The sequence below is a fragment of the Hirundo rustica genome, chromosome 1, assembly GCF_015227805.2.
Source record: "Hirundo rustica isolate bHirRus1 chromosome 1, bHirRus1.pri.v3, whole genome shotgun sequence".
Classification (NCBI taxonomy): domain Eukaryota; kingdom Metazoa; phylum Chordata; class Aves; order Passeriformes; family Hirundinidae; genus Hirundo; species Hirundo rustica.
In genome coordinates, this window is record NC_053450.1 from 134167896 (window position 1) to 134181174 (window position 13279).

General features: G+C 37.1%; 1 protein-coding gene across 1 annotated transcript in view; it reads right to left on the bottom strand.

Annotated features, from left to right (window-relative positions):
• Positions 1-1837: 1837 nt before the first annotated feature.
• The window catches only part of ZNF804B (zinc finger protein 804B), a 232634-nt gene continuing 221192 nt past the window's right edge, over positions 1838-13279 (bottom strand). The window contains exons 3-4 of the mRNA XM_040068634.1: positions 10086-10216; positions 1838-7526 (exon numbers count right to left, since the gene is read on the bottom strand). Coding sequence (XP_039924568.1) covers positions 3845-7526; positions 10086-10216 — 3813 coding nt within the window. The 3' untranslated portion in view covers positions 1838-3844. The remainder of the gene's footprint in view (positions 7527-10085; positions 10217-13279) is intronic.

Here is a 13279-nt window from a genome sequence, read left to right on the forward strand (position 1 = left end):
CACAGGAATGAATTAAACGTGTTTCAGTTCTGGAGATTAAAATACAGAATATGTTTGCATCATTCTGCATTTTATTAGGTTGCTTTTTATTAGGTTGCTGCCTTTTGGTATGCTTTACATTAAAAATACATGACTGACACTCTTTATACCAGTAAGCCTTTTTATTGAAAAAAAAAAATAAAATTATTGCATTAAACTACATTCCCAGGGATTCCTTGAATAAGCTAAAAAAAAAAGTCGCATTGCATGTACAATAGTGCAATTCACTTAGCTACTGTATAATATAAAACACTTTATACAGAGAATACAAAACAAAATTACTAGTTTACATATTATACTAGCCAGAGTATTATCCAGTTTTAAATATAAACTTGACACTTTTAAAATCAATCTGATCAAATGGCATCTTTTATGCAAATCTGCACAACACATATACATGTTGAATGTATTCCAGAGGTGCATCAGATACAAAAACAAAGTCCCAAACAATAACAAAAAAATTATTATGGTGTAAGTCAGGAAATTTTATTGGAGTTATAAGGTGTGGGTGACCTCTTTCCTTGGATTATGTATCAAGAATATACAATTTAGCTAAAATAGATTATTAACTTGGTGTGTATATATCACTGCCATAAGAATACTGTAACTCTTAAAAGTCTGTTTACATAAAACCAAAATTGTAGCACGGCTCCATACAGCAGGCTCAAGAATGCTTTTAATAGTTATAATGATACATATTTAAAGTACATTACTATGAAAAAAAAAAATGGCAGCAATTAGAGAAAATATATAATTTCAGCTGTGCCGATAGCTTTATTACATTTCTCCAAGAAAATCCCTTCTGCACACTAAGAATGGTATTGGATGTTGACTTTGTTTTGTAATTAGTGATTACTGTTTTTCTGTCGTGCTCCTTCTGTTCTTAATCTCTATTTTTTTCCCCATTAAAACATCTCAAAATTCTAATTTCTGTTGTTCTGAGAATTAAAATTAATCTTCATTGTCAATTTATTTGCTTTACCATGTTGGTATGTACAATAATGCATGGAAATCCTATGATTTCATTTCTTCTAGAGTACCGTTGTATGGTGCATACATCAAGGGAAACAAATACATCTATTTTCCATGTATGATCTATGTAGTAGGATTTGTTTCAGTTTGATTTGGTTAGGTTTCTTGCCACAGAAATTTCTGCAGTATTAACATTGTCTGGTAGAAGTGGGAATACAAAATATGTGTACACACTTTAAAAATGAGATTAGCCCATCACTCCTTCAGTTCCATATTTTTCTTTTGGTGTTACCTACTTAGGATACAAATGAACTCTTATACACAATGGGAACAGCTGAGTTTACTTCAAGAGAGATGAAACTGGATGAAATTTAAAACTTGTGGGGCTAGAAGTGAATCTTTTATGCTGGTATTATCCCTGGACTGCTGGTGATGGCCATGCAGCCCAGCCAGCCTCTTCTAGGGCACAGCTTGACCTGCTGCTTTAGATGTCCAATTCAGAATGTTTCTACAGAATTATGACTGATGTTTCCAAGTGATCCACTGAATGAGTGATTTCCATTCAAGCAAGTAATAATTTTTTGAAGTGTTAAGTCAGAGTAAATATGAAACATATGAAAGATGTTTGATTCTCAGAAAACAAAGTACTGGAAGTACAGAAACTATATGTGAATTCAGATCTTATTTTGAGAAAATTTACAGCCAAAATTGAAAGGAAGAACTGTTAAACTCTGGAAACATTTAGTTCTAAATTCTTCCCAAATATTTATTTTTTACTTTCTTAATTCTGAAACAATAATTTCAATTAAAGAATTACTCTACAATTTAAATGAGAAAAATAAATATAATTTATATGCTACTTGCATACAGATAAGTAACACCAAAATGGCATGAATAAATTTTGTTAATGAGACTAAAAAATGAGTTGGGAATCAAACCAAAATATGTTTGAGGGTGTTGGTACCACCAACCATTTTCAACACCAAAATGTTTTGCTTCTGCATAGTCACCATATTTTTTCTCTGATTTTTTTTTTTTTTAATAGCTAAACCAAAATATCTAAAGCTACTTGGAAAATACAAAACTAGCAGCCAGACACAACTTTTAAAGTGATTGAAAAAGTTTGGCATATAACCAGATTATGCTGAAGAAGCTCCAGAAAGAAATTAAACCATATCCATTTTATTGCAATGAATCAATGCATTTTGATTAAAACTAAGAAAATTAGTCCTGTTGTATTTTAAAGACCTGACTTATTTGCAATTAGATTTTTCTTTTTCTTCAGGTAGCTGAATATAATGGAATAAAGTTCCTCCAAAAGTTTTTCAATGTGTTTTATATTGATTCTGAAAGATACATTTTGTGCACTACTTTATTGCAAATGAATTGAAATTATTTCAAAGGTTTTTAATCCAAACAAACAGGTACTGTCTGTTGGATACTTCATGGTCCAATTTTATTGGGAAGCATGCCTGCAGTCTAACCATAATTATGAACTAATTTCATGCTAAATATCCCGTGTTCAGTTAGAAACATTATAAAAAATGTCAAACTATGCCATTCAAAGAGATGCTGAAGCCTTCACCTATTTCCAGATACACAGTTATGAACAATTTCAACCACACAATTACTCTGAAGTTTGGATACATGCATTCAAACGTTGTGGATTCGTAATTTCAATTTACTTGTTGAGAGTTTGGGAAGCCATGCGAGAATCTTGACATATTTGTTTAAATTCAATACTTTCAAATGCTGAGTACTAGAATAAGTTTTTCTCTGACTCTCAACCTGTAGAGCCAGTTTTTGATTAGAATTTTGCTTCCGCATCTTTATGAATATCAGCATGATTTTGTAGGACCAGCCAATTGTTTCTGTTGTTTGTGAAAGTGATGGAAAATATTTACACATTCTTTGGGAAAGACTCTTCCACACATCAGAGCTCTGTTTGGTAGGAAAAAGGTGTTGCCAAGGACCTCTGAGGTTCAAAGCCAGCACTGTCTGCTTGGTGATTCTGGGCTGCTGCAGCTCAACCTGACACACCCTGTGACACAGCCATACACAGGCAGTGCCAAAGAACTTGGCTTCTTGGTGAGCCTTCTTGGATGCTTGGCTCAGAGAGAAAAGAGGCAGCCTGCTTCTGCCAGCACAGAGCTCCCTGTGCTAAGGGAATATTTTGTTATGTACCCGTAGCCTGTCTGCAGTCCCTTTACACCATCCAAGCAACATATGCAGGGATGAAATCACTAAAGTGTCTTCAAGATGTTGTTGTGATCCTCATTTTCAGGTGTTAACTCATCATCCCTCCCTCTGAGCCTCCCCAGTTTACTTTGGCCAGGAGACAGCCCCAGGGTTTGCTGGTCCCAGATACCTTATTTTTTGCTCAGTCTAAAATACCTTAACCAAACCAGGCAGTTTCATATGCAAACTCAGAAAATCAGACCTTTGAGGTGGGTCAAGATTGCTCAACCTTAAATTGTGCTACTTTAAATGCCTCATCAGTGTCGTTATTGATCCCATTTTATCTGGGTGCTGAGGTCTCATTTCTATGGACAGCCATAGACTTCACTTCAAGCTATTCTTTTAAAACATTCTGTAGAATGACACTGGCCACCCATACTTCTTGTGATAGTACCATGAGAGGCTTTAAAGTAGCTTTTCTTCAGTGATACAAGAATAAAATCAACATTCATATGCTGTCAGCCAGATTTTGGACTTTAAAATCTTTGCTGTGGTGCTCTCAGCAAAAGAGTAGATTTCCCCTCAGATGTGATTGAAGGCCAAATGCTTTATTTTATTTAAATTTGGGGTTGGAGTCATGGTGAAATCATTTGGGCTAGTTTAAGTAGCTAGAAACACTGAAAACTTCTTTTGCTGTAGGTAACTGTTGGGTCTGGATAGAACAAGAATAGTGATAGGGCTCTTGTCCTTGCAATACAGGATGTACTAGGTGACTTGGGTGTACAGCAGAAGGTGTGGCTGTGTTCAGGTGTGGTGTGAATAAGGCTGGGATATATGCAGCGTGTGGCAGTGCAGGGAGGGTCAGTGGGGAAGGGTGGAAGGGAGTGGCAGAAACCAAGTGCAGTGGGTGTCCTGTCAGCAAAGCAGGGTGGGTGGGAACGAAGGCTGGTGCTAACGGGGAAAGCGATATGGGGGCAAAATGTGCCTGAGAGAGGGGGTGGAGATGTGCCAGGGAGAGATGGCTGCCGTGGGGGTGCACAGATGCTGAGACAGCAAAGCGTTGCAGCAGCGTGTGGTGGATGGTGGTGACAGTAGCCTGCTGCTGAACAGGGAGGGCAGGAACTGCTGGTGTTGCAGAGAAGGCAGCTGGTCCTGGGGCAGGAAAAACTTTCAGATGTTTTGCCAGAAGTTGTTTCTGCATGTGCTGCTGGGCTTGCAGCTGCAGCAACCTGTACTTGTCTGCTTCTTCTGGTGTAAATGTGATAGGTTGCTGTGTTAAAGGAGGGGAGGTGGATTTACTGTACACTTCTAGGTCATTTAATGTGTCACCATACTTCTGCATAGCATTGTCACAAAAAGAGTCTGAACTGCCTTCTGCCCAGTTCAAGTCCATGTTTACACCATGTAGTTCTTCTTTGGTCTCTGTTGAATTAGCAACAGAATATCTATTAGAGGGAAAAGCACCAGGGAAATCATTTGGTACTGGATCACAGCTTTGTATAAAGGGCTGCACTTCACTAATGAAGAAATTTGTTTGTTCCTTTATTGCTGTGCTCCTTTTTATGCTTGGGCTCTGATAGCCTGTTTCAATTTGAATTATGTCTTTAAGAACACAATGATCATAATCAGTTCCAGGTGAAAGTGTAACATTAGTTATCTCTGATGCTTCAGTGTTGTTTTTCTTCACACTGTTTTCCAACAAACTGATTTCATTATGTCCCATGTCATTTTTACCGACGCTTAGCACTTTCTCTGGCAAAGGTAACATTGTAATGTCATCTACTGATGATGAAAACTGAAGAGCAAAGTGACTTTGTGAGTGATCCTTTAATTCTCTTCCACTGCTGATTGAAAATCTCTCTGAATCATGCATTTGGTCCTGTGTTTTCTTAGACTGCACTCTTTCTAAAAGTAACTTGGCTGTCATTGACTTCCTTTTTCCACATATGTCTTTTGCCAGGTTTTTGGAAGAGCAGGTGGCAAAGTTTGTGGACTGACTATTCACATTCAAAGAGTTGGAATATGCAGTTTCAGCTTTTTGTGGTTCAGCGTTAGAGCCTCTCTCAGCATCCTCTTTTGTTTTGTTGTCACAGTTGTCAGTCTCTTTTGAGAAGGATTCTGAACTGCTGCCTCTTGATATTCTGCTGCTAGATGATCTTTCACTGCTTCTTGAATCACTAGTGAAACCACTTTTGCATTTGTGGTAGCTTCTGCTCCTACTATGTGCTTTGCCAAAATGCTGATGTCTACATCTGCTGTGTTTAGACCTGTCTCTGATTTGTAAAACTTTATGTCTTGAACACCTTCCGTATTTAATTGTGCCACTCTGAATACAGTTTCTAGTTCTGTGACTTCTACTATGACAAAAATAATCCACACCTGTATCATTGGAAGTGAAAATACACTTGTGCTTTCTGTGTTTACATTTGTGCCTTTCATCTGTCTTGCTTTTTCTTTTACAAAAACAAAGCAAATTATTTCTTCTGTGATTGCTTGATGTGGGACTCATGTAGCTCATGTAGCTACTTGTACTGCTAACTGAAGTGTCAGAATAGCTGGAATATCTGCCCAATGAGGACTTTTGAGGAGATGAGAATCTCCAGCATCTTGAGCAACTTTCATATCCTTCATTATCTGAATACCTGCTGTTTGAACTGGATTTACAACTAAACAAACTTCCACTAGAGTCTTTTCCACTGTCACTTATGTCACTGCTGCAGCTGACCACATCTTGAAGAGATCTGGAGGAATTTTGGTTCTCACATCTTTCTTTAGAGTCAATTATATGACATTTTTCAGATTTAGATTTTTTAATCCTAGACATAAAAGCAGAAAAGGAAATGCTTTCATTTCTAATGTTCTGAGTTTTTCTTTCACAGCCGTGGAAATGATGCTTTAAAGGTCTTCTCAGTGTTGTTGTATAAAGACTTTTTTCTGTCACATAATCATTTTGTGAGACATCAAGGTAAGCAGGCACTTTGGGTATATTTTCATTCAAATAATCTGCAATGCATTCTTGACCATTTTCATTCATTTCTTTCCCTGTATCTGACTCAACTTTTTGCTTGACCTTTCTTGGGTTTAGGGAACCCTTCATCATCTTTGGTTTCAACAACTGATTATCTTGTTCATTTGACATTTGCTTGTGTTTTATTAAACCTGAGGGTTCATATTCATCTGCAGTCTTATTTTTAGAGAGCTCTTTACACCTTGTTTTGTTTGTTCCATGTTTAATCTCCCTGTGATTTAAAGAGAGCCTGAAGTCAAAATACAATGGATTACAGCCATATGAAATACAAGGCTCAGTTTTTGTAAACAAAAGTAATTCTGTGGGCCACTGCAGAGCAGTGCTGCCATCTTTGCTCACTACATGGAGGAAAGGCAATGCCTGGGGCTTAACTTCTTTAACCATGGTCTCCTTTGCAAGTGTTTCCATATTTCCATCTGTGGTTTTTGTAATCTCCAAAGATCTTTCTCTTTTTATCACTCCAGGACTGTCATTAATGTTGCTTGAACAGGTCAGCTCCAGTGCTGGCTGTTGTGGGAGCTCAGATAACTGGTCAGGCAGGTGGTCATTGCTGTGTTTGTAGGTGTTCAGCTGTGTACAAAAACTGCTAGCTTGGCATGAAGATGAAATGGGAGTTTCTAAGAATTGTTCAGATTCATTCAGTTTGCTCTCTTGCTCTGTTTCTCTCAGTGAAGCAAAAAAATTCAAATTTGAAAGCGGTATTTTGACTTTAGAAAATGAAGGATTAGTTCTGAACTTTTCTTCTGATTCCCTATCGCTACTTTTATCATTTTCCTTTAGCATTTTAGGTTTTGCAGCTGCATGACTTGATGCCCTGTTATCCAAATCCATTTGGTCTTGTGTAATAGGTGACTCTTTATCCAAACTTGCTTTCAGTTGCTCCTCCAAAAGGGTATAATGACAGCCTTCAATAGTTTGCTTTTTTTTATGGTTGGGAGACTCACTGCAATCATTTCCTTCTTCAGAGTTCTCACTGAAGACTGATGCTGAGGACTCAAGCTTCAAAGGGACTTTTTTAGAGAATGAAAAAGACACTCCTGCCCTTTGAGAGGTATTGTTGCTATTTGGGAACATTTGTGAGACGTCATTTCCAAGTGCATGCTGTCTTTCAGTTGGGGGATGGTGCTTACTTATAATAAATTGCTGTTTCTCTAGTATGCTTTTGGAGAAACCTTGTCCTTCACTTGTGATGGTTCTTTGAGAACTTGCTGTGAACTTTCTGCCCTTGTACAGGAAAATGTTATCGGGTGCTTGCTGCTTTTCCAGGACTAATCGGGGGGCTTTAAGCAACGGTCCACTCCCAGTGATGCTTTAAGGTAAAAAAATAAAGAAGAAAAGAAAACTGCATTAAGTAAGCAAGTTATGACGGAGCTTGCATTTGACAATGCCTGTGTGGCGAAGGAGGGTGTCACTCAATTTTTTACAAGGTAAAGCTAAGTTTCAGCAGGGTAAATGTGCAGTTTATCATCAGTTTGGGCTTCTATATGGGCAAGACAGTCTTCACACATAGAAAATTACATGTTTTAATGTCAGCACATGAATGTTCTTTTTCAGTTATGCCCATGTTTAAGCAGAACAAATATTTGGTTTACTCAGAATTTATGTTCAGGGGAACCTAATCTGTGGTAAGTCTGTGGTTTTCTGAAAGGCCTCTGCAGAGGAAATTTTACCATGTTCAAAAAGAGATGCTTCCACCCAAAACATCTGACAAATCAAACTCTAGAAGAGAAAGAGAAACATTCTGCTTGCTTAGAGAATAATGTGGGGTTTTTACCTTTTAAGAGTAAATTCTTATTTTATATTTAAATTATTCCACAATAAATGACTTTGCAAAACATTCAAAGAGATATTCATACTAAAACTTCAGCAAACATTGGTGGGGAAAAAAATCATGACTTCACTGGTCTCATTATTAACCATGATTTGACTTACTTTGCCACATTTTCTATGTTTTGCTTCCATTAATTATATTATTTCTCTTTTCAAAATATCTTGGATTTTAAAGGCAATTTAGTTTTCTTGTAATTAAAAAAAACAAACAAACAAACCTATTCTAGGGCCTTAACAAAAATGGCAAACCACTGATATCTTGAAACAGATAATTAACTGAGACTGAAATGACTGTTGCCATTTTCCCTTAAAGATGTGACATATAACCACCATAAAAGTGTATTTCCAAGATATATTTTAAACACAGGTTTCACTATACTAATTATCTACATTTGCTATCAATGTGGTACTACACTACACTAACAAGAAAAAAAGCCTGGAAACAGATTAAATAAAGAGTTTGATAAAGAATATTAAACATTTTAATTAAATGTAAATAAATTAAAACTGTTAGATCTGCATATAAGCTATCTATAATTGGCCATCGTTTTATAAATGCTGTAAAAATACATTCATCTTCAACAAGGGGAATGACAGAAAGACTTTCTGGAGTAGGGTCAACTCATAATATGAGAATATGTACACATTTCAGAGAATACATTTGCATTTGCCAGAAATTCAGCATCAGAAGATACAAATTAAACCCTATTTGTATGTTAAGAACAAATTATCTCTTGGAGAAGGCATATAAAGAAATCCTTTTCAAAGTTTTTTTAGAATAGCAAACTAATTTTTTTCTGTGCACAAGATTAACAATAATTTGGTTGTCAGATTGAATTAGCTTGTCGTAAGGAACTGTGTTTGAACCTGAGAGATAGGACTCAGGGACGGTAACAATTGCATGTGTGTAGACTTCTGCTTTCGAAGGCTGATATTCTGTCTCCTGAGCAATTGGGAATGCTACCCCTCCACCAAAATCCCGGCACTCAGGCTTGCCTTTGCCTATTAGTGATTACGGGGAGGAATAGCAAGCTCTTTCTTTCCACAATCTATGCAAAATATTATGGACTCCTGCCTCTTTCTAAATGCAAAACTTTTTCCCTCCCAGATTTGTTCTGGCTTTCCTATTATCACCAACATCATTGGTCTATCTGAGGCTGCATCTTCAAGTGTGTGGGCATAAAGGAAGCTTCCCACAGGCAGTTACATTTGTTTCAGCAGATTTGTATGAAAATGGAGTCGTAATCATAAAACTGATATATTAGCACTAAACTGTTATATGTCAGCCGATTGCTCAAAAGCAATTACATAGGCCAAAATGAGTTTGTAATAAACTCTGAATGCTATTATTTCCAGGGTACAATAGTCTTCAGATGGATTTAAAACAATTCCAGTTTATTTATCTGATTAACTCATTGTGGTCATAGATTAACATAAATAATTGTTCCGATGGCAATCCATTCCACTGAAGCATTCAGTGTCATTAAACAAAGGCGATTTCTTAAATTTAAAGGTTTACTACTGCAATCTTTGTCCTCTATCTTGATATTAAGCAATAGAGCTAAAAGCATTAGACCAACTTAATTCAGTTAATTATTTGTTTTTCATTTGAATTATGCTACAGAGAAACTGAAGAATAACCTCAGTACCCTAAAAGTAGTAAAAATTATTCAGAAAGGGTTTATCCTCTCCCATTAACTTACGATCAAACGTTAACACATTCATACTAATCTCTTCAGATCAGTTTGGATAAGGTAAAATGGTGATATTATAAAAGTGTCTTGAAAACATTCCATTTCCAAGACATGAGAATAAGTATCTACAGGAGAGAAAACGACAAACTTTCAAACAGCATGTAATTAAGTCAGAGGTTTTCAATGTATGCTTTAAAGAGCAGGATCATTTGAAGACAGCTGAAAACGGGTTACAATACACACAATCTCTGTACATTACATTCTGTAAGAGTAATAATATTATAATTTCTTCTGGAAGGGAGGAAAGAGGGCATTAAAACCTCATATGACTTTTAAAAACTTGCCATTCTGATTGCTTCCGTAACTCTGCAAGCTGGTGGAGTCGCTTGAGTGCTTTTTCCTGTTTCTTCTCATCTTTCCATGACTTTGAAGCCACATTTCGAGCAAATTCCCTTTGTTTTAAATCTTTCAATCTCTGTGTGAAAAGAATATAAACAGAAGGGATTAGAGATGTACACAGCAGATACAGTTCCTCTTACTCAATTCATTCACTTTTCATGAAGTTAGTATGTAAATGGAGAGTGACAGTATACTTAAAAAATATAATAGTGTGAAGAGATTGAAAATGTTATTTTTGCTTAACAAAGCAACATAATTTGCCCTCTGCTATCTATTTGATTAATGTCTACATATGAATGATAGCTTTTTCGGTTTCCTATGAATACACAAATATTCTCTTGTGTACAAATACAGACACAAAACTAGAATTCATTTAATGAAGTCAACATTTTCCTATTTAATTCATCCTGTTGAAATATAATCCACAGGAACATACTGGAATAACTCTGAGCTCCAACGTGTAATATATTTTATAATTCTCTACTTGCACATGTATACACAGATGTGTGGGGACTTATCTGTTGGTTTTGTACTGTTCTAAGGCATTATTTTCTCAAAGGAGAGAACCACTATCTGAGATATTTGATTGGGAAACTCTTTTATAGTTATTTTCACAATTTTTTAATCTCCTCACACATCAATAAATCAGGTAATTGCTACTGGAGAGAGAAAATTTCTTTGCTTTTATTCCTTTTTTTTATTGCCTAATTTTGCACTGCACATAAGAAAAAATGAAGGAGACGATGTAATCTAGAAAGTGTCAACAGCATCCTCTGCAAAAACAGATGTCTCTGAGTTCGCTGTGCTCTCTAGAAGTCAGCAAGTCACGTCTGCTTACAACTCCCCAGTTCAGATCCATGCTCCCATGCTCCATGGCAGAAATGCCTTTCTCCTTCCCCACTTCTCCAGCGTTTGGGTAAAAATATTTACAAGCTGGGAGGGAGCTCTGGTGTATTCAGCCAGAAGCCCAGACTGGAAGCTTTGAGGACCAGAACTGAAACTAAACAGCAGCATTCACTTGCCCCTTGATTCAGAAGTGGCTGCAGCCATCTGTGTATTTTATTTGTGTATTATATCTGTTTTTTCTTTATCAACACCATGGAATGCTAGATTTTTCATGGAGCATTTTTGGAAAGTAGATTTGAAGAAAGGTTTTGACATCACAGTCATTTTTAAACTGCTGCTCGTATTTCAGCATCTATGCTTACCTGACTGTCCACCAGCACCTAAAGATCAACATTCCAATCACTGCCATCACCTCATGCTGTTGTTTCACTACAGCAGAGCCAGAAGATCAGTATGCATCAGCAGGATAAACTGAAGGCTTACCAAGCATTGCAAAAGCAAATACTACTTTCTGCAGCTCAGGTATGAGGACCAGTCTAGCCATGGCACAAAGCTGTACGGTGGCCAACACGCACCAGCTTCTGAGAAACAGGGCTGGAGGAAAACAGTCCTCAACTTGGTGAGGTCAAGAAAATTATTAATACATGAGAGAACTGCCTTTCTGGAGAAAAGTATAGCTTTTGCCAATAGATTACCAAAAAGCAAGTGGATGAAAACCACAATCTAAAGAGATGACAGCTTCTTTGTTGTCCAGCTGAGATGAAAGAATCCAGTAAGTGCCAATGATCTAATATGACAGAGAGGCATGGGAAAACACTTGGTGGAAACAGGCCATAAAAGGTCTGTGATTTCTTTCTGTGAAGAGTGCTGGAAAGCTGTAGTGAGCATCTCTTACCACTATCATATCAGCTGTCTTTCAAATATAGGATTTTTTAAAAAGTCAGATAACGTCTGTGAGAGAAAAATAAGTGTTGGGAGACTAAGAGCAGAAGTTATTTTTTGTTGGTTGTCAGTCTTTTCGACCCCAAGATATATGCCTTTGAGCACTTATCTGGAGACAGGGAGAGATGGTCTGTCCACAAATCATCTGCTCAGGGAGCTTAAGATATGTCTCTTGCTCTCAGCCACCCTGATGGTTTTGCACAGACACTCCCTGTCTGATCACATGCCTGAGGATGAGAGAGCCAGGAAGGTGCTCAAGGAACTGGTGAACTACCAACCAGCAAGAATCATTATGCTACCCAGTGCCTGATGAAAGTTTAACTATTTCATCAGAACTATCTACAGTCTGTCAAATCTATATGTTTCTCTAGAAAGTTTTTATCAGCCTCAACATCCAGTACTTCTTTGAGCTAGACTCTGAAACAGGACAGCTGCAAAGTTCTCTTTAAAGCTCTTAGGCTTCAGCTTCTTGGAAAGAAATGGTCACTCCACCATATGTTTAGGTCTTACCTGTCCCTTTATGTGCCCTCTCTCACTATTTATTTGTCCCTTGCCAGGCCAGTCACATAGCACTCCATTCCCTCAACCTCATTGTCTGCAATTTACAGTCAAATGGATGAATATGTAAGACAATGTTACCTTTGGTTCAAGAAAGCAGCTTTTCAAAAAATATATTAAAGCCAAAGCTAAAAAAGAATTCAAAGAATCTTCCCAGAACAAATCCAAATGTTCTGTCACCTAGATAATATTTACATGAGTGTAGGGATTTTTAGGCTGTAAAGATCCTATTCTCCACAGAAAAACATAGGTAGTCTTGAGCCTTATTAACATGTCCAATGTGAAGAAAGGGCAAAGAAACACATTTGAGAAATGCCCTTTAGGGCAGCTTGCTATGTTTAAGCTGTCACCGTGAGCTGTTCAGCATCACACATAAAGCATTCATGAGGAAAAACAGAAAGTTTCTACCTGTCAAGGAAACAAAGAACAGTGTGAAACCAAGAACTACGGAGCACAGTACTGCAAAGCAATGCTATTTCATTTCTTTGACAGTTAGGATGATAATCGAAAAAGCAAATGGACCAACACTAAGAATAGGAATTCCAGCAGTATTTCTTGTTCTTTAATGGCATGCAGCATGTGTCAAAGAAGTAAAGAAAAAGAAATGTAGGTAAGCATAGCAGAGGACTCATCAACTGGAGCTGAAATCCAAGAAATCAAAAGCTCTACAGTCTGAGGAGAGAAAGGGCTCTCCCTGCGCATCCCCTCAGCAAAACAAAACAAAGCTGCACTGACAAAGCTCTAGTTAGGAGTCATAATGAAATTTGTCAGCTATATTGGATAGATCATGGGA